The 17,370-nt window shown below is 41.6% G+C and overlaps 2 protein-coding genes across 3 annotated transcripts; both read left to right on the forward strand.

Moving 5' to 3' along the window:
• Positions 1-243: 243 nt before the first annotated feature.
• Positions 244-7,386, forward strand: cul4a (cullin 4A). Of its 2 annotated transcripts, none has more exons than XM_061068023.1 (20): positions 244-838; positions 1,928-2,043; positions 2,403-2,506; positions 2,676-2,745; positions 2,835-2,908; positions 2,985-3,147; positions 3,234-3,323; positions 3,457-3,539; positions 3,818-3,885; positions 4,285-4,403; positions 4,491-4,683; positions 4,783-4,887; positions 5,041-5,151; positions 5,301-5,386; positions 5,508-5,615; positions 5,759-5,872; positions 5,962-6,067; positions 6,172-6,344; positions 6,442-6,594; positions 6,682-7,386. In XM_061068023.1, the coding sequence occupies exons 1-20, from the start codon at positions 697-699 to the stop codon at positions 6,775-6,777; spliced, it is 2,274 nt and encodes a 757-aa protein (XP_060924006.1). In that variant the 5' UTR covers positions 244-696; the 3' UTR covers positions 6,778-7,386. The 2 variants fall into 2 exon arrangements, with proteins under 2 accessions (XP_060924006.1, XP_060924007.1); XM_061068024.1 differs by having other exon boundaries at positions 5,517-5,615.
• Positions 7,387-10,097: 2,711 nt separating this feature from the next.
• lamp1a (lysosomal associated membrane protein 1a) lies at positions 10,098-17,147 on the forward strand. The gene is made up of 9 exons (XM_061067618.1): positions 10,098-10,468; positions 13,505-13,611; positions 13,694-13,916; positions 14,034-14,195; positions 14,287-14,492; positions 14,590-14,715; positions 14,795-14,861; positions 14,958-15,125; positions 16,122-17,147. The coding sequence occupies exons 1-9, from the start codon at positions 10,414-10,416 to the stop codon at positions 16,259-16,261; spliced, it is 1,254 nt and encodes a 417-aa protein (XP_060923601.1). The 5' UTR covers positions 10,098-10,413; the 3' UTR covers positions 16,262-17,147.
• Positions 17,148-17,370: the final 223 nt, after the last annotated feature.

Raw genomic sequence — 17,370 nt, forward strand, 5'->3', positions numbered from 1 at the left:
TAAGTAAATAAAGCTTGTGTTGGAAAAATTATATATCTGAGTTTCTATATTTACTTATTAATGGACTGATCCCTGAATTTATTCCTTAATTTATTTATTTACACAATCCTCAATTAATGTCCCATTTGTGTCCTCGTGTTAAGCCAGTGTGTCCAAAAAATCAGAAAAACCGCTAACAAGCTGTTAAAAATCCCGAACTGTCCCTGAACGTGACACCACCGCTTTTCACCCAGGATGCACCTGTCCAACAGAGCTGCCTGAGAAAAGCCATTTTGTTGTGCTAGCTAGCCACATGCTAAAGAAAGCCACCAACAAAACATGGATCTGATGTGTCACCGCTGAGTGTGTCGCTGTTGTGTGTTGCTCTACTGTCGCAAAACACAATAACTGAACTCGCTAAAAAACGTGTAAGTAGCGGAGCCTAGCATGGACTAGCCGGGTGAGGCTAACGGGGGCTACAGTCTCAGATAACACACTGCTAGCTTGTTTACGTAGCTGACCGCAGTTATGTTTTCTGTTTAATTAACCCTACGTGAGTCCGAGGTAGTTTGCGAGTGCGTTGTTGAGCCGACTGCGAGGGTCCGAGCTCCCAGTGCTCCCAGTGCAGGGACCGTGCTGTGTCACAGGAAGACCCCGCGGTTACTTAGCATAACACTTGGACCCACACAGCGTTTAAGCCATAGCGCTAATCTGATAATGGCAGAGGACACTCGACAGGACAAGAGAGCCAGCTTCTCTGCCATAACAGAGCACAGCACCAACGGGATGGGCCGGACCTCCGCCGTGGCCTCAGGCAAAAGTGGTGCCTCCAAGAAGATAACGATCAAAAATTTCAAAGGTATTGTTGGACGATCCATCTCCTCCCTTTACGTTGTCTTATCGAGCAGAGCATGTGAGCCAAGCGTTAGATCGTACAGTCCAAAACAAAAAAGTTGTGGTTTGAGTTACGTACGTCAAGTGTAACATGCTGTCTGATGTGTTAATTAGGTTGTTTCTTAGGCTTTTACTCCAGCAGTTATTTTAGCTTTGAAGAGTCTCTGACGACATCTGGTTTTGGCAAATCTGGTTTTAGACGTAGCCAGTGTGTAAAAAAAGCCACTGCCCTCCAGGTGTGGGTCAGATGAGAGAAGATACATAACCTTGTTATATAAGAGGTATTCACCCAGTTTGAGCAATGCAGGTGGCACTGATGACCCTTATTGGAAATGTCTCATGTCAGTTAAAAATAGTTAACTTGAAGATCAAATCAAACTTAAACTAGGACGTTAGACTACACACCACCACCTAGGCCCAACAGTCCTCTCATGAAACCACATTTAACTTCACTAGAGCTGGATTTTTATTTGGATCTGCCTCAAATTACACACACATACATATCTGACCCCTAAATATGTCAGATTGTTTCTTCTCATCAACTTCCATGAATTATTCTATGAGAAATTAACAAAAAGGCAGAATTTCGCAACCTTAAAGAAAGTAAAAAAACAAGCCGTGCAGTCCAAAGTACCAGACGTCTATATCTAACTACATGTAATATGATTTAACAAAAACTCATAAGAAATTAAAATGGAATAGCAACAGTGAAAAGTTCTGTAACTAGCATAATTTGCTTTTTGCACCTCCCATCATTAAATTTTTGTATTTACCAACTTATCTGAGGGTCCAAAGTGTAAAAGTGTATGATGTGCTCCTGCCTTAGTTCATTGTTCTGTATCCAGGTAAATTTAACCAAGACAGATATAATTTTGCCTTTGACAGCAGTAGGTTTGAAGTTGTTTAATTTTTTTTTAAAGAAATAGAAAAGTAAGTGGAAAAAGTTGTTCAAAAACTTCGATTATTTTCATTTGCATGAATGGGCTGTTGTTAGTGTGTCTGTCCTGTTGTGGAGTGGATGTAAATGAACATTATTGCTGACTTTTTGAAACAGAAGGGCCAAAACTAGCAGAGACCTACACTGAAGACACATGGCTGAAGCTACGAGATGCGGTGGGAGCCATTCAGAACAGCACCTCTATAAAGTACAACCTGGAGGAGCTCTATCAGGTTTGCCGACTTTCTTTCTTAACCCATTCTGTGTGATGATTTTTCTCAGGCCTCCATTAACATTTTGAAGTGTTGGATTTTTAGAAAACTGTCACTGCAAAACTACAGAACATGACATATAGCAAATGCTTTGTAGTTACTTGATTTTCAACACATGATCGTTCAGCAGATCATAATACACAGACTTGTATTGTATGCTAGTGTTTAATTTCAGGGGCTAAAGTTCACCTGTAGAAATCTGTGAGTTGCCTGAGTTCGGTCATCTGTCTGAAGAGAATCTCTACTTTTATGTTTGTTACTGTTGTATGGGGACATTGGCTGTTTGCATAGAGCTGTTAACAATCTTTGTTTTCTGGAAGGCGGTGGAGAACCTGTGTTCCTATAAAGTCTCCCCCACGCTATACAAGCAGCTACGGCAGGTCTGTGAAGATCATGTGCAAGCCCAGATCTACCAGTTCAGAGAATATCCTTTTTTGTGAATAACTATTCTAAGTAAGATACTTATTAAGCCCACTGAAACATGTATAAACCTCCAAGGTGATTATACATTTTTCCTGTGATGAATGGTCATTCAGTATTTTTGTTGAATGACTTGAGTGAGTGACAGATAATTTCCTTAACATGGATCTCACAGAGTCTCTGGACAACCTTTCCTTCCTTAAGCGAATGAATCGCTGCTGGCAGGACCACTGCAGACAAACTGTAAGGTTTGATGTTTGCCACATTCACATATTTCAACAGCACTTTGCAAATCATCTTACGCTTAGACTGTTTTCACTTTTCCCTTATAGATAATGATCCGAAGTATCTTTCTCTTCCTGGATCGTACCTACGTGCTTCAGAACTCTCTTCTCCCCTCCATATGGTAAAACTACAGTTTATTCAAATCACTCTGTTTGTTAAGGTGTTCTGTGGAGGCTGATGTTAGGTGTGCGTTGCAGGGACACTGGCTTGGAGCTGTTCCGTACCCACATTGTGAGTGACAGTGCGGTGCAGAAGCGGACCGTCGATGGCATTCTGGAGCAGGTAGAACAGGAGCGGAACGGGGAGACAGTGGATCGTAGTCTGCTCAGGAGCCTATTGGGCATGTTGTCAGACCTGCAGGTACCTGATCCCCTGGTCAGCATTGTTAATAATCAGTAGATCGACTGAACAAGTGTCATTTAATCTCCTGATCCTCTCATGTTCAGGTTTACAAAGATTCCTTTGAAGAGAGATTTTTGATTGAGACCAATCGTCTGTACGCAGCAGAGGGACAGCGGCTGATGCAGGAGAGAGATGTGAGTGACAATCCCAATGGATCTATGTGTCATGTGGTCACATTAAGTCCTCAGGGACTCGTATTACACAAAATGCCAAGGATGTGTTTTCAGCTGACGAACGTACTGAATACGTGAGTTTGTATTTGTCCAGGTGCCCGAGTATCTGCATCATGTGGCTCGTCGGTTGGAGGAGGAGAATGATCGTATCTTGAGCTACCTCGACCAGAGCACTCAGTAATTGTTTTCTTTCTTAATATATATATAATAATAATAATTAATGTTCAACTGTGTTCCTTAAATAACATCAAATAATAACATCCATCTCATGTGCAATAAATTCTCAGAAAGTAAATGGAAACACTTTTTCATTTGTTTTTAACAAATACCTGATGAATAGGGATGCTAAGTGAAGAGCTTGTTGTGCAGGAGCTTATAAATATCTATGTATCTATTGGACTTTTGAACATGCTTGCTTATACCCTCCCACTCATTCTCTTCTTATGATTTCACAGGAAACCTCTTATTAGCTGTGTGGAGAAACAACTTTTAGGAGAACATATGACAGCAATGCTACAAAAGGGTATGTGTTTGTGTGGAAGAATTGAGAATTGAGAAAGTCCTTTTCATTAGCATGTGTGTTTGTTGCAATATGAATTATATTTATTTAACTGCGCTAGAGGAATAAACATTTCAAAATAAACAATGCAGAATTTACTTTGCTGTTTGAAATCTTATTTAGGCTTATTAACTCCTCAGTTTTGTGGCTCTCTGGGAACTGTGATTAAAATGTACCCGACCACTGTCTTTGACCAAAGCAAACAATTCTATCTACCCTTCTTGTGGAGCTATAAACATCCTTTAATTTTCCAACTTTTGGATTTGATTTTTAATTATTATTTATGACATAGGGGCTTTTTACTTTTCAGTATATATATATATAAATGAATGTATGCAGTAATTTGCAACATTTTGGTGGCAGGTCTGAGCATCCTGCTGGATGAGAACCGTGTGACTGAGCTGGCCCTCCTCTACCAGCTCTTCAGCAAGGTGAAGGGGGGACTTCCCACACTACTGCAGTTCTGGAGGGATTATATCAAGGTAAACACATACTGTAGATCAACAAACATACTCTATGTTGGAGAAATACATCATATTCACCTTATTGTAAACGGTCTCTGCTCTCAGACCTTCGGTGGAGAGATTGTGTGCACTCCAGAGAAAGACAAGGACATGGTGCAAGAGCTGCTGGACTTTAAGGACAAGATGGACAACGTGGCACAGAGCTGCTTCACAAGGAGCGAGGGATTCATCAACGCCATGAAGGAAGCCTTTGAGACCTTTATCAACAAGAGGCCGAACAAACCTGCAGAACTCATTGGTAGGTCAGACAAAGAAATTGTACATCACGGCTGCACATTTTAACATGGTTGTTGTGAATTCTGTGTCTTGATAACAGCGTTTTTGTTTTCCTATCCAGCTAAATATGTGGATTCTAAGTTAAGAGCAGGGAACAAAGAGGCTACAGAGGAGGAGCTGGAGAGAATCCTGGATAAGATAATGATAATCTTTCGTTTCATTCATGGTCAGTTACACTTCTCTATCTGTGGGTGTGAGTGCTTGGGGTGTTTATGTATATGTCACTGATTTTTCTCTATCAGTCAATTACTTTAATTAACCACTTTGAAGCTTGTTACGCTTTGAGTAGAATTCTTGATATCTGTTTCCTTTTTTTCAGGTAAAGACGTGTTTGAAGCTTTTTATAAGAAGGACTTGGCCAAACGCCTGCTTGTCGGCAAGAGTGCTTCTGTAGATGCTGAAAAGTCCATGCTCTCCAAACTCAAGCACGGTAAATCAGTAATCCAATCTCTTATAGCTTTTATAACCAAGTTGCAATTAATCATTTCATTTCTCAGATTCATAAGGGCAGTTTAAGGAAATGGATATACCTGCAGTTTATTGTATTTAATGACACTTAAAATTTGAATGTGGTTGCAGAATGCGGAGCAGCATTCACCAGTAAGCTTGAGGGGATGTTTAAGGACATGGAGCTGTCCAAAGACATCATGATCCAGTTCAAACAGGTACGAGGAAAACAAGTGCAGCTTGAAGAGGTTGATGCCATGTTTGCAGTGTGCGTGTTAATTCTGCTGTACTGGCTTAAATGCATTTTTCATTCGTAGCTGACATGATATCTTTCCTCAGTATATACAGAACCAGAGTGAACCCAGCAACATAGAACTTACAGTTAACATCCTGACGATGGGCTACTGGCCGTCATACACGCCCATGGAGGTCCACTTGCCCGCAGAGGTAAGAATCTTTATGATTATTTGTGCATGAAGTCAAGTTATTGAGGAAAACAGTCAAAACTAAATATCTGTGTTCATTGTATGTTGATGATAGTGATGTTGGTCAACAATTTGGTACAAATGTAATCTCTCTTGTTTTGTTAGATGGTCAAACTGCAGGAGGTGTTCAAGCTGTTCTACCTGGGGAAGCACAGTGGGAGGAAGCTGCAGTGGCAGCCAACCCTGGGTCACGCTGTATTAAAAGCAGAGTTTAAAGAGGTAAGCGCTTGATATATTCTAATGGGGCATGAAAAAGAGAGAGAGACAGTTTGATAAACGGCAGTTACAATGATCACTTTCTCCTGCAGGGCAAAAAGGAGCTGCAGGTCTCCCTGTTCCAGACTCTGGTGCTGCTGATGTTTAATGAGGGAGAGGAGTTCAGCATTGATGAGATCCGCACTGCGACCGGCATAGGTTATACATTACACTATGTCTTTGAATTTGTTGTACAGCTATTCTGTGGTGGAGAGAGTTACCTGCTGTATCACACTGTCTGACATTTGTCTTATCGTGCACAGAGGAGGGAGAGCTCAAGCGTACACTGCAGTCCCTGGCCTGCGGAAAAGCAAGAGTCCTTAACAAGGTCCCTCGAGGAAAAGATGTGGAGGACGGAGACCGCTTTAATTCCAACAATGATTTTAAACACAAACTGTTCCGCATCAAGATCAACCAGATCCAGATGAAGGAGACGGTAAAAACACTCGCAAATTTCTTTCTTTCTTTCATCACAGACTCCTCCTCAACCTGGGAACACTTTTCCATATTTAAAATCCCATTTCCCCTCACAGGTAGAGGAGCAGGTGAGCACAACAGAACGTGTGTTTCAAGACCGACAGTATCAGATTGATGCGGCTGTGGTCCGCATCATGAAGATGAGGAAGACCCTGAGTCACAACCTCCTCGTATCAGAGCTCTACAACCAGCTGAAGTTCCCTGTTAAGGTGAGGCATCTCAAGATTCTCATTCCTTTTGATTTTACACACACACACACAGAAAGCTCATCACCTGCTTTATCTTCCTCTCCCCAGCCGGGCGATCTTAAGAAGCGCATTGAGTCGCTCATAGACAGAGACTACATGGAACGTGACAAGGAGACTCCAAACCAGTACCACTATGTTGCCTAAAGGGGGCTCTACTGTCACTGCCATGCTTCTCTCACAGCATGCGGACAGCTGCCCCCCCACAAAACAGCATTACAGCCCTTCAGCCACCCGGCTCTCCTCTGGTGCCCACCGTTCCCTCCATCCACAATCCTGGACACAGCGTCCAGATCACACAGAGCTCCAGTGAGATGAGAGACACTTGGCTGTTCAGTTCCCACCCTGCGATATCTTTTTGTGGGACTGTGAGACCGGAGCTGGAGGAGCGGCCCGGGTGGTTGATGGTTGGTTTATGTGACTTACAAATCTGCTAATGCAAAACTCAACTGAAAATAACGAGCACTTTCCTCCTGTTTTTGTTTTGTTTTGTTTTTCCCTCCTCCGGGTTGGGATTTTTGTTCTCCCGCATCCCTTTGTTCTAAAAATCGCTTATTTTCTACTGTAGTTGGTTTGTCATGAGTTTAAAGAATTATTTTTTTTTTTTGTTGGTTTTTAATTTCTGTTCAAGGTTTCCTCCACATGAATGGCTGCATTACAGTGCCGAGTTTAAATCTGATTGGTTGGTTGCGTGATTTGGCAGAGAAGCAGCTGTTGAGGACACGAGGATGGATGAAGGGGTCCAGAGGGGCTGGGTCAGAGGAGGGAGGGGAAGACGGGGGGGTTAAAACTTGTAACACAGATGCTAAATGATTTGCAGACAAGCCACTTGGGTATGTCTTTGGGTTTCTTGTATGTTTTGACCAAAATGTCCAAATGTCCAATGTCATGTGCTGATGTTTTTGTAGATCAGATTGTATTCTATGTACGAGTGAGAAAAGTGAACTTGAATAAATGGATATTTAATGATTCAGATCGTGATTTGTAGGTCATCAGTTGATGCTTGTCGCCTCCACTGAGGAGGTGAACTCTTTGTCCGTGCTTGTTTATTTGATCAGCAGGATTACAGAAAAACTACTGGACGGATTACTACGAAACTTGGTGGAAAGATGGGTCAGGAGAAAACCCATTCTATTTCGGTGCAGATCTGGATCAGTGGGCCGATCCAAGAATTATCTTTCACATTCTTGAACAGTACGAGGGCAAAATTGTTGTTATTTTCTCAGAGAATAATTCAAGGACATTGATGATCTATTGAATTTGAATTCGGTTTCATAAGGGAACTGTTGGGCTGTGGCAGAGGTTTAGTTTAGTTTCGTTTTCTCAGCCTACACTGTGATTGATTTGCCTATCAGCCAAGCGGTTACTCATGCTGACATCTCCTGCAGTCTAACTGAATTTAATCAAATCCGTTTTTGCTAAATGAGAAAGATAAGGAAAATAAAAAATCTGAACAAATTAATAGTAATGAAATCATGACCAGTCTAGGCAAGTGAATAACAAGGAGGATTTCAGTCTTTTATTGCAATTTTTTTGGCATGAAAACATAATATAACGAATGTCCCTCAGTAGATGAAATAGCAAATACCTCCGTTAATGCCGAACAATCTTACACGTGATTTTGTAGTTCTTATTGTGGAAATGAAATAGAAAATAGGAAGCAGCCTCGTGACCAAAAAACAATGTAACGTGTATTCCTAATTCCCTGCATCAGGTCAAAATAACTAAACATAACACAGGTTTACATAGCAACACAAAATATGGCAACTAGAGAGGCACCAGTTAAACACCAGTTGTACAAGAAATTGATAAAAATGGATCCAGGCCAAATTGTACACACTTATAAATATCAGCCCACTATATATGACATTTACAAAATCAAGATATGTGCGTTATTCCCTGACAGATCAACAAACGCATTGCAAAAACAATCTGTTCAAGAAACTGACTTATACTTAAAGTTACTGGAAGATGGAACTGAAAATAAAAGAGGGAAATTTTCAATACTTTCATTATCACAGCAGGAAAAATGCAGCTTATCCTTTACTTTAGAAAAGGATCTTTAAAAGCCCTCGGGCGTTGTAGTCTGGATTTAAGACGACTAAACTGTGTGTGTCTTTTGTTGAAGAGCAAGGGGGAAGTATGCAGGGAGAATGTGGCAGGGTCCTGACAGAGTCTTGGACAGCAGCAAGTGAGCAGCCTCTGCGTTCCTTCAAGGGTTTTGCACCCCCTCGTGAATTGACGAAGGTGTCAGCTGACTGCCCACAACACATGCACTTGCAGCCGACACTGTACCATGTGTGTGTGCGTGTGTGTGTACTTGTACTTATAACTCTGTGAGGGCCACCTTAAGTATGAACCTTATGAAGTGACGACATTTTGAGGGTTAAGTACTTGCTTTTAGAATTAAGTTTATGTTATGATAATGGTGATTGTGAAGGTTAAGGTTCCAGATGAGGTTGTTCACAATGAATGCAAGTTAATGCAAAATGTCAATTGTTGTCTTCAAACGTGCTACCCTAATGTAACCCCCCTCACAGCTTCTCTATTATATTAGATAAATATTGTATTTTAAATTCCATTTTGAATATTGAACGTAAGTGCAGGGACAAATGTGTCAAACCAATCAACTAATGGAGGCCGATAAATGTTATATCAGCATCTGGTCTGTTTATACTGTCCCTCCCATATTATTGCATTTTAATCACTTTAGATTTTAATAAACTTGACATGCCACTCCTGTGAGTTCCCTGGAAAACCACAATTTTAATTGTAATATAATTCCTGGAAGCTCGTTCTTTTCTCACTAGATGTCTCTTTACACCTTGTTGGCATCACCTACATTATTGAAGTCTGTACAAATATTAGCTACGAGCATTAAACATCTCTTTACACCTTGTTGGCATCACCCACATTATTCAAGTCTGTAAAAACATTATTCACAAGCAAAAACAAAACAAAATGTTTCTCACTAGAAGTCTCTTTACCCCTTATTGGCATCACCTACATTATTCAAGTCTGTAAAAATATTAGTTACGAGCATTAAACATCTCTTTACACATTGTTGGCATCACACACATTGTTCAAGTCTGTCATAATATTATTCCCAAGCAAAAAAAACAAATATGTTTCTCACTCGATGTCTCTTTACTCCTTATTGTCATCACCTACATTATTAAAGTCTTTAAAAACATTATCTATCAGCAGCAACTCCATGTTTTACTTGCAGTTCCTCAGGATGAGTCGTGTGTGTGTGTGTGTGTGTGTGTGTGTGTGTGTGTGTGTGTGTGTGTGTGTGTGTGTGTGTGTGCGTGCGTGCGTGCGTGCGTGCGTGTGTGTGTGTGTGTGTGTGTGTGTGTGTGTGTGTATCAGTGTGTGTTACCGCTGCTGTGAATGGAGCTCATACACAGCCAGGGGGGGGAGGCCTCTCACGTGACTGCTCAGCTCTGACTCTCTGTTCACATGACCAGACTCTAGACCAGACCACAGACCAGAGGACCAGAGCTGGTTCCTTCCGTCACCGTCTCTGCCAGACACCAGCTCCGCTCCCCGTGGTTCAATAGAGAGACGGAAACCAGAAGAAGAAGGAGAAGGAGAAGAAGAAGAAGAAGAGGAACAGCTGCTTCGTGAAGCTCTCGCTCCTCCGTCAGGTCAGGTGCAGCTGGTTCTTGCGTCAACCTGTGACGCGGCGGCACGACGACCCTGCTCCCCGGGCTTTCCCTCGTCTTCCCCCGGCGATCATTAGAAGTCAGGTCCGCTCCGTGTGGCGTCTGGAGTCCGAGGATGGAACTCTCTCATGCGGTGGTCGCGGTGCTCCTCGCCTGCTCTGCCTGGCTAGGTGAGTGTTTCCCGGGCTGTGGAAAGCTCCATGTCGAGCGACGTCATCCAGAACTGTCGTCGGTTAGTCGAGTTCACTGTTAAACAAGTCGAGCATCGATCTATTAGTCGATTACACTTGATCATACAGCATCAAGCTGTGGAATCAACAAAGCAAATTCGAAGCTGGCATCTTTCTTGTTTTTATTTGTTTACTTTCCTGTATATTTTCATATAGATAAATAAAATAAACAAATGTAATCAAATCATATAGTCTTTGACATGTCCTTGTTGTTAAAATCAAAAGTCCAATTAAATATTTTTTTTGCATTACATTTAATTTTTAAAGGTTTAAAGGTTTTTTCACTACAGAATTATTTTCAAATATGTAAATATAGTCAAGGATCAATTTTAAAAATGCAATAACTTTTAAACATCATATTAGTCCATGACGTTTATTATATCAGGTTTATAAAATATATTATTAAGTATTTTACTTTTTAGAAAATAGAGGAAATTCATGATGCTCCAGGTATTGTACATGTAGGTTGGTAAATTAATCTGAAACTATTTAGAATATGGTTCAAACATAGCAGTATTATCATATTTCAGGTTTTGCGTCATTCTCTTTTTATCATTTTAATAATTGCAACAAACAATAACTTGTTTTCAGGTTTGTAATACTGACTGGAAAGAAAACTATCTTTGTAAAAAATGGGATCAGTAATTTTACTTGTATTAAATATTAAGTATTTTTTACAATGTTGTATTAGTGGATCTGAAGATACTTACACTGGTCTCCATATAGTCTTCAGTGATAGTCAACTTAATATGATGGAGTTTGGACACTTGTCAAGATGCCATTTTGGGCGAGAGGCCAGACAGATGGACATTCTTGAGTGTAGACGTTTGTTACAGTCTTTCATGACTTGACTTTACACACAGATTAAATGTGTTTATGATTAAACGAAAGATTTCCTGGTGTTGTTCAATAACCAGTGGAAACTAAGGAGAACTCACTGCATTTCAGAATTTTATAGCTCTGTCCAAAGTCCAAAATCTAAAGGTCAGCAGTCCTCAGGTATTGATGTCAAAACAGACCTAAGAAGTCTCTGGACTTTATTATTTTCTATTCTATTTTATTCTAATCTCTTGTATGATCCCTGGGTTTTGTCTGTGTTTGGGAGCAGCAGATTGGTCTCTTTGTTGTGTCATTTGAGAGCTTTGTGTGACTGCTATGATGGCTTTGTGTTGTACACTGGGGGCTGACAGTGTTATTTTATGACCTGTTTAATTGGCCTGAACACACACAGACAGCTGGCTGCCAACAGGAAAACAGGCCGTGTTGTTGTAGTTCTCTCTCTCTAAATGCTCATTATAAAATATATAACTGGATTGATGTTCTTTTAGTAATCTCAAATTATAGTGGGTGGTCTGTTTCATTTTCCACTCACCAACATGTTGAGGCTTTAGTTTAGACAGAATTTAAGTCCACCAGAACCAGAATTTCCTGGTAGTATGGAACACTGTTTGAATCCTTTTTACGTTATTCTCTCCGCACCGACTGTATTATACTTATATCTGCAGCTTAATACTCTGCACACACAGACGCTTTTACTTTGTGATCAGATTATAGTGTTGTGTAAACTGTCGGCTGTGTGTATACAGGGTGAACTGAGAGGTGACGCTGGGGTCAAGTTTCAAAAAGGCACTCGGGAAGATGGCATCTGATTGATGGACTGAAGCACAGATTCCCATTAGGATCAGTAGATTGTATAATATGGAACACTGGAGACAAAGGGGAAGTGAGGCCACTGTGAAAGAGAGAAGAGTCACTGAGCTGTGTCATAAGTTATGAAATTACTGCCAGTAACATGGGGGAAGGCAACTAACACCACCAACAAGCCAAAAGCTGAATGAACTTCTCATCGATGTGAGAGATTTCAATTTGGACTCAAGTTTAAACTTATCACAATTGGATGGTCAAAGTTGAACGGTCAAGGTCGCTGTGACCTCACTAAGCACTTGGGAACACAATATCTCAGGAACGCCTCCAGGGAATCCTTTCAAATGTAGTCAAATTCTCACTTGGACTCAAAGATGATAAGATGGGCTCTTGAGCATAATATCTCAAGTCTGCCATTAGGACATTTCTTCAACTTTTGTCACTTGGACGCAAAGAGGAACTAATTAGTGCTTAGCGGTCAAACGTCACATTGCGCTCATACAATCTGGAAACAAATCTAAGTATACTGAAGCTTTAAAGAATTTTAATGATCCCAAACATTTGAGAAGTACTTAAAAATTACAGAAGTAGAATAACTGTCTGTGCTGATGGGAATCAACCACATTTAAGTTGTCTGTATCAACATCTTTGTAGACGTTTAGGGAAGTGAGAGTTGAGTGGTAAAACTCCAGTGTTGCATTACTGCATTATAACGTGGGTAAGAAAGTGTTTTTTTAAGGATATACGATCAGTAGGGTGGATGAGTACAGGAGTCCTGAATAGCCACTGTGGAAGTACACCCACTATGTCACATGTATGGACGCACAACAGTGAGTTGGCAGTTTCTAGGGCACAAAGATAATAACAGATAAAAGTGTATATAAGTTGCCAAGTCAGCTGAATGCTTTATTTGATCTGCTCAGAGGGGCCACATCGACTATATGCTCACCTCCATGCAGTACAGCTGTCATCAGTCATACAAATTATTATTGTTGTTTTACTGTTGTCATGTGACAACAAGTCTTTGGTAACATAAAAAGTGGCGAAACAACCAGGGAGAAGTTTGTGGTTCGAGTCTGTCACTCTCTGCTGCCTATAGACCCCTGCTGGTGGTTCATGTGAACTGCTTTAGCGTACATCATCATCATCATTTTTGCTTTATTTCTTGGAAGTGAAAGGTGCCACACAAATTAATACAAGTGTAATTACTTAGGTATTTGTTCAGATTATGGGAGAAATGCAGCTGAAAGAAAATATTTATTACTCTTATTGACATATTTTTTCCTATATTTTGATATTGTACCTCCTTGCTCATTATTTTCTCGCCCTCAGGTGGTGTTCAGGCTGTGACTCTGGAGGTAAAAGAGGGGAACTCCACCTGCATTAAGGCGGAGCTTTCTGCATCATTCTCCATCGCATACGACTCCATCAGCGGCACGGTACGTTCCGGTTTCCATCTCTGAGGGAATTTAAAACGTGACATATACCCTCCAGCTTATCGAATCCCTCGTGTCTCCTCAGAGTACAGCGCAGTTTCCTCTGCCCGACTCCGCCGCAGTCGACCCCGGCAGCAGCTCGTGCGGCACAGACACAGACAGCTTGTCGTGGCTGGTGGCGGTGTTCGGACCCGGCCATGCTCTGGGGCTGAGCTTTTCCTCCAACGCGAGTCTGTACAGCGTTGCCAACCTGACGCTGCAGTACAACCTCAGCGATTCCACGATCTTCCCTGGGGCCAACAGCTCCGGTAAGCTCCTTTTATGCCCAGGGGCCCTAAAGTCCCTATGAACACCCCTGCATATAAGACAGAAGATATATTTCAGATGTAACTAAATTGTTATTTGTTTGTGCGATTGTGTCCTAGGTGTGGTCACAGTGGTGTCGGCTTCCGTGGGGATCTCGGCGGCAATCAACACCACCTACCGCTGTGTGAGCCCCGTGGCTGTAAGCGTTGGTGGAGCGACTGTCACCTTCTCTGGCATGAGGGTGGAGGCCTTCATGCCAGGAAATGACCTAAGCCCAACAGGTAGGACTCTGATTTTCTTGTCGTGGCTGCATTTCCTGAAATCAGTGACCTGCTGCTCAATGGTGGAGTTTCTATTTTATTCTTGTCATAGAAAGCGTCTGTTTGGCGGATACTACCAGTACTACAGCTCCACCCACCACCACTGCTGCTTCGACAACAGCAGCTCCAGCACCGACGCCTGCAGGAACACCCGAACACAAAATGTACTCTGTGAAGAACAGCAACGGCACGGACTGTCTCCTGGCTCAGTTTGGACTTCAGTTCAACATCTCCTACTTCTCTAAATCTCAGAACAAGGTAATTTAAAGCTTAACAAAAAGAGGCCACTCATAGTAAAAATAAATAATAAAAATAGTCAAATAGAAATTGAACTTTTTTTTCTTTACTTTGTTAGACTGTTCAGGATTTGGTAAACCTGACCCCTAGTCAGACAAATGCATCAGGATCATGTGAAGCCAGCAGAGCTACCTTGGTTTTGTCAGAAGAGCGAGACACCACACTCAGCTTCACCTTCACGCTGGTAAATTCATCTCTCATCACTTTGTTATTGTGGGTGTGTGCGGTACACGTATCTATTCAGCTTCTCTTCTCAATCACAGAACTCCACCACTAAGAAGTACCACCTGAGTGGACTATCTCTGCTCGCCATCTGGCCTGATATGACAGGTAGAGTGATTTGTTCTGTAACAAACAAAAAGCTGTTATTGATTTGCCTTGACTGGTTTGGCTTAAGTAATAATTCTCTAATAATTCTGTCCACAGCTCAGTTCTCCGCCAGTAACACCAGTCTGGAATACCTGCGGAGTACACTGGGCCGCTCGTACATGTGTAACGCAGAGCAGACTCTGATTGTGGCACCAACCTTGTCTCTCAACACATTCGGACTGCAGGTCCAACCGTTTGGAGTCATCACAGACCAGTTTGCTACAGGTACATCTGCCATCAAACTCCTCTTCTATCTCCGTCCTCTGACCTCTATACCAAGGAGGTTATGTCTTCATTGCTGTTTGTCTGTCGGTCACCAGAATTACTGAAAAACCACTGAACAGATTACCATGGAATTTGGGGTTAGGGGCATGTCCCAGAGAGGAACCCATTACATTTTGAAGTGGATCTGCCTCAACACTTTCCTTGCTTTAATAAATGCGAGACAGGGTGTTAGCCTTGACAGAGGTATACGCTCTCTGACTGCCCTTCTTCAAGGAGATTATATCTTTGCCCCTGTTCATTGTTTTTTTTGTTTATCGGCAGGATCACAAAACTACAGAACAGATTTCCATGAAACTTGAAGGGACAGATGGGACATAGGCCATGAAAGAAGCCATTATATTTTAGTATGAATTCAGACAAAGGGGCAGATTCATAATTTTTTTTTCCATTCTTTAACTTTGACAACAGGACATTTGTTGGGTATTTTCACCAATTTCCAAGGGAATAATTCACGGATCTTGATGGAAAAAACAATAACTGTGTGTCCATGCAATGTGGAGCAGCTTGGTGAATTTAAGGGGACTGTCAGTCAGGCCCAGTGTTAATTCCAAGAAGAGCTCGGCTGTTGCTGGCTGTAGCTTCTTGCTCGTGAGAGTGTAATTGATATTCTCCTCTCACTCTTCATAAGGAGGTGGCAAATTGTTTATTTCAGAGTTGCTATTCCCAGAGGCCGACGTACAACAACTTGTTTTGCTGCATCAAGCTCATCCACACTCGCTACGCACTGAGTGTCGATTATTCTGTCAATAACAGCCATGCAAGGAGCACACTCACACTAGAACCATGCAAGTTACTGAAATAAATTAAATTGGAGATAAGGATCAAGATCAACAGTTTAGAGACACCCCTCATCAATCCATCTGTCCAGGCTCCAGCGGGTACACGACATTTACTGATTCTGTGACATAACATTTGATTCTCTTCTCTTGTCTCCAGCGGAGGAGTGTCAGATGGACCAGGACCAGATGCTCATCCCCATCATTGTCGGGGCAGCGCTCGCTGGCCTGGTGCTGATTGTGCTCATTGCCTACCTAATAGGTAGGAAGAGGAGCCATGCTGGATACCAGACCATCTGAGTGGCGCCTCCGCTGAACTTGAGCCTGACGGACTGAACAATGGAGAGATGAATGTGTGAATGAGCAGCTGGACACGAGCATGAGCGAATGGAGGTGGTTGTTTCGATGTGGCGAGTGCATGTTTTTTTTGCATCCTATGTGATCTCTGGACTTTTTATTTTCCTTTCACCGTCTCTGTGGAATGATGAGAAGCGATATACCTGCTGAGTACGGATGCTGGTGAAGCTGATGAAGCCGGAGAGGACAGTTTGAATGCTCGATAAAGTTGACCATCAGCTGCTTTGCTCTACTCTTATGTTCTAGGAATCAGTTGAATTTGCTTTAACTGCTGTTTGTTGTTGTTCCCCATGTAAATCTATTTTGTTAAACCTATTTAATATCCTGTGCAGATGAAAAAGAGGCAAATTAACGGTAGGAAAAAGTAGTTTTTTAAAGTTCCGATGTATAATCCACTGATGTATAAACATTTCAACTTGGGTGGAGTTTTATTCTTACACGTGTTCTCTTGTAGTTTTTTTTTTTTAACTTAAAAGATGAATGTAATGATTCTGAGAAGGGAGAGCTCTGAATCTTTTCCAAAAGCATTCCTCCACAGTGGAGACTGATACAGCTACCCCATCACTGAGGCACAATAAGGTAACTGATACTTGTGAAATATGTGGATTGCTGCTCCCTTTAAAAATGTAGCAGTCGGGCGATGTATCACTTAAATACTTTTTACAGGACAAGTGAGCAGGTGCCTGGGTTAATTATCTCTTTGCTTTTTGCCAACATCCCCTAAAGAAATCTTAATATAAATTGTTGTGATTTGATCTTTTATAGAAGATGATGTGATCTCGTTTTCTATTATGCATCTTACTGAAAGTTAATAAAAATCTTAAAAGTCCAGGACAGACATTTCACATTTACGATTTGTTTTAAAGGAGGTTCGATGGAAAATAAACATGGTTGTTTACTCAGCGCTGTTCAACCAGGTGTAAATAACACAGAATACCCAGAGCTGGGATCAACACCAAGGTTATTTTTGTCCAGAGCAACAAACTGATATCAGTGATCCTGCAGCAGCTTGCAGGGCAACAAAACCCAAACACACAACAAACTTGACAAAC

Source organism: Limanda limanda, chromosome 3 (assembly GCF_963576545.1).
Source record: "Limanda limanda chromosome 3, fLimLim1.1, whole genome shotgun sequence".
NCBI lineage: Eukaryota > Metazoa > Chordata > Actinopteri > Pleuronectiformes > Pleuronectidae > Limanda > Limanda limanda.

Coding starts and splice junctions, on each gene's coding strand:
- cul4a (XM_061068023.1), top strand. CDS start 697: ATGGCAGAGGACACTCGACAGGACAAGAGAGCCAGCTTCTCTGCCATA. Junction 2,044..2,402: donor ACCTGGAGGAGCTCTATCAG/GTTTGCCGACTT, acceptor GTTTTCTGGAAG/GCGGTGGAGAACCTGTGTTC. Junction 2,507..2,675: donor CAGATCTACCAGTTCAGAGA/ATATCCTTTTTT, acceptor CATGGATCTCAC/AGAGTCTCTGGACAACCTTT.
- lamp1a (XM_061067618.1), top strand. CDS start 10,414: ATGGAACTCTCTCATGCGGTGGTCGCGGTGCTCCTCGCCTGCTCTGCC. Junction 14,196..14,286: donor AAATGACCTAAGCCCAACAG/GTAGGACTCTGA, acceptor TTCTTGTCATAG/AAAGCGTCTGTTTGGCGGAT. Junction 14,716..14,794: donor TCAGCTTCACCTTCACGCTG/GTAAATTCATCT, acceptor TCTCAATCACAG/AACTCCACCACTAAGAAGTA.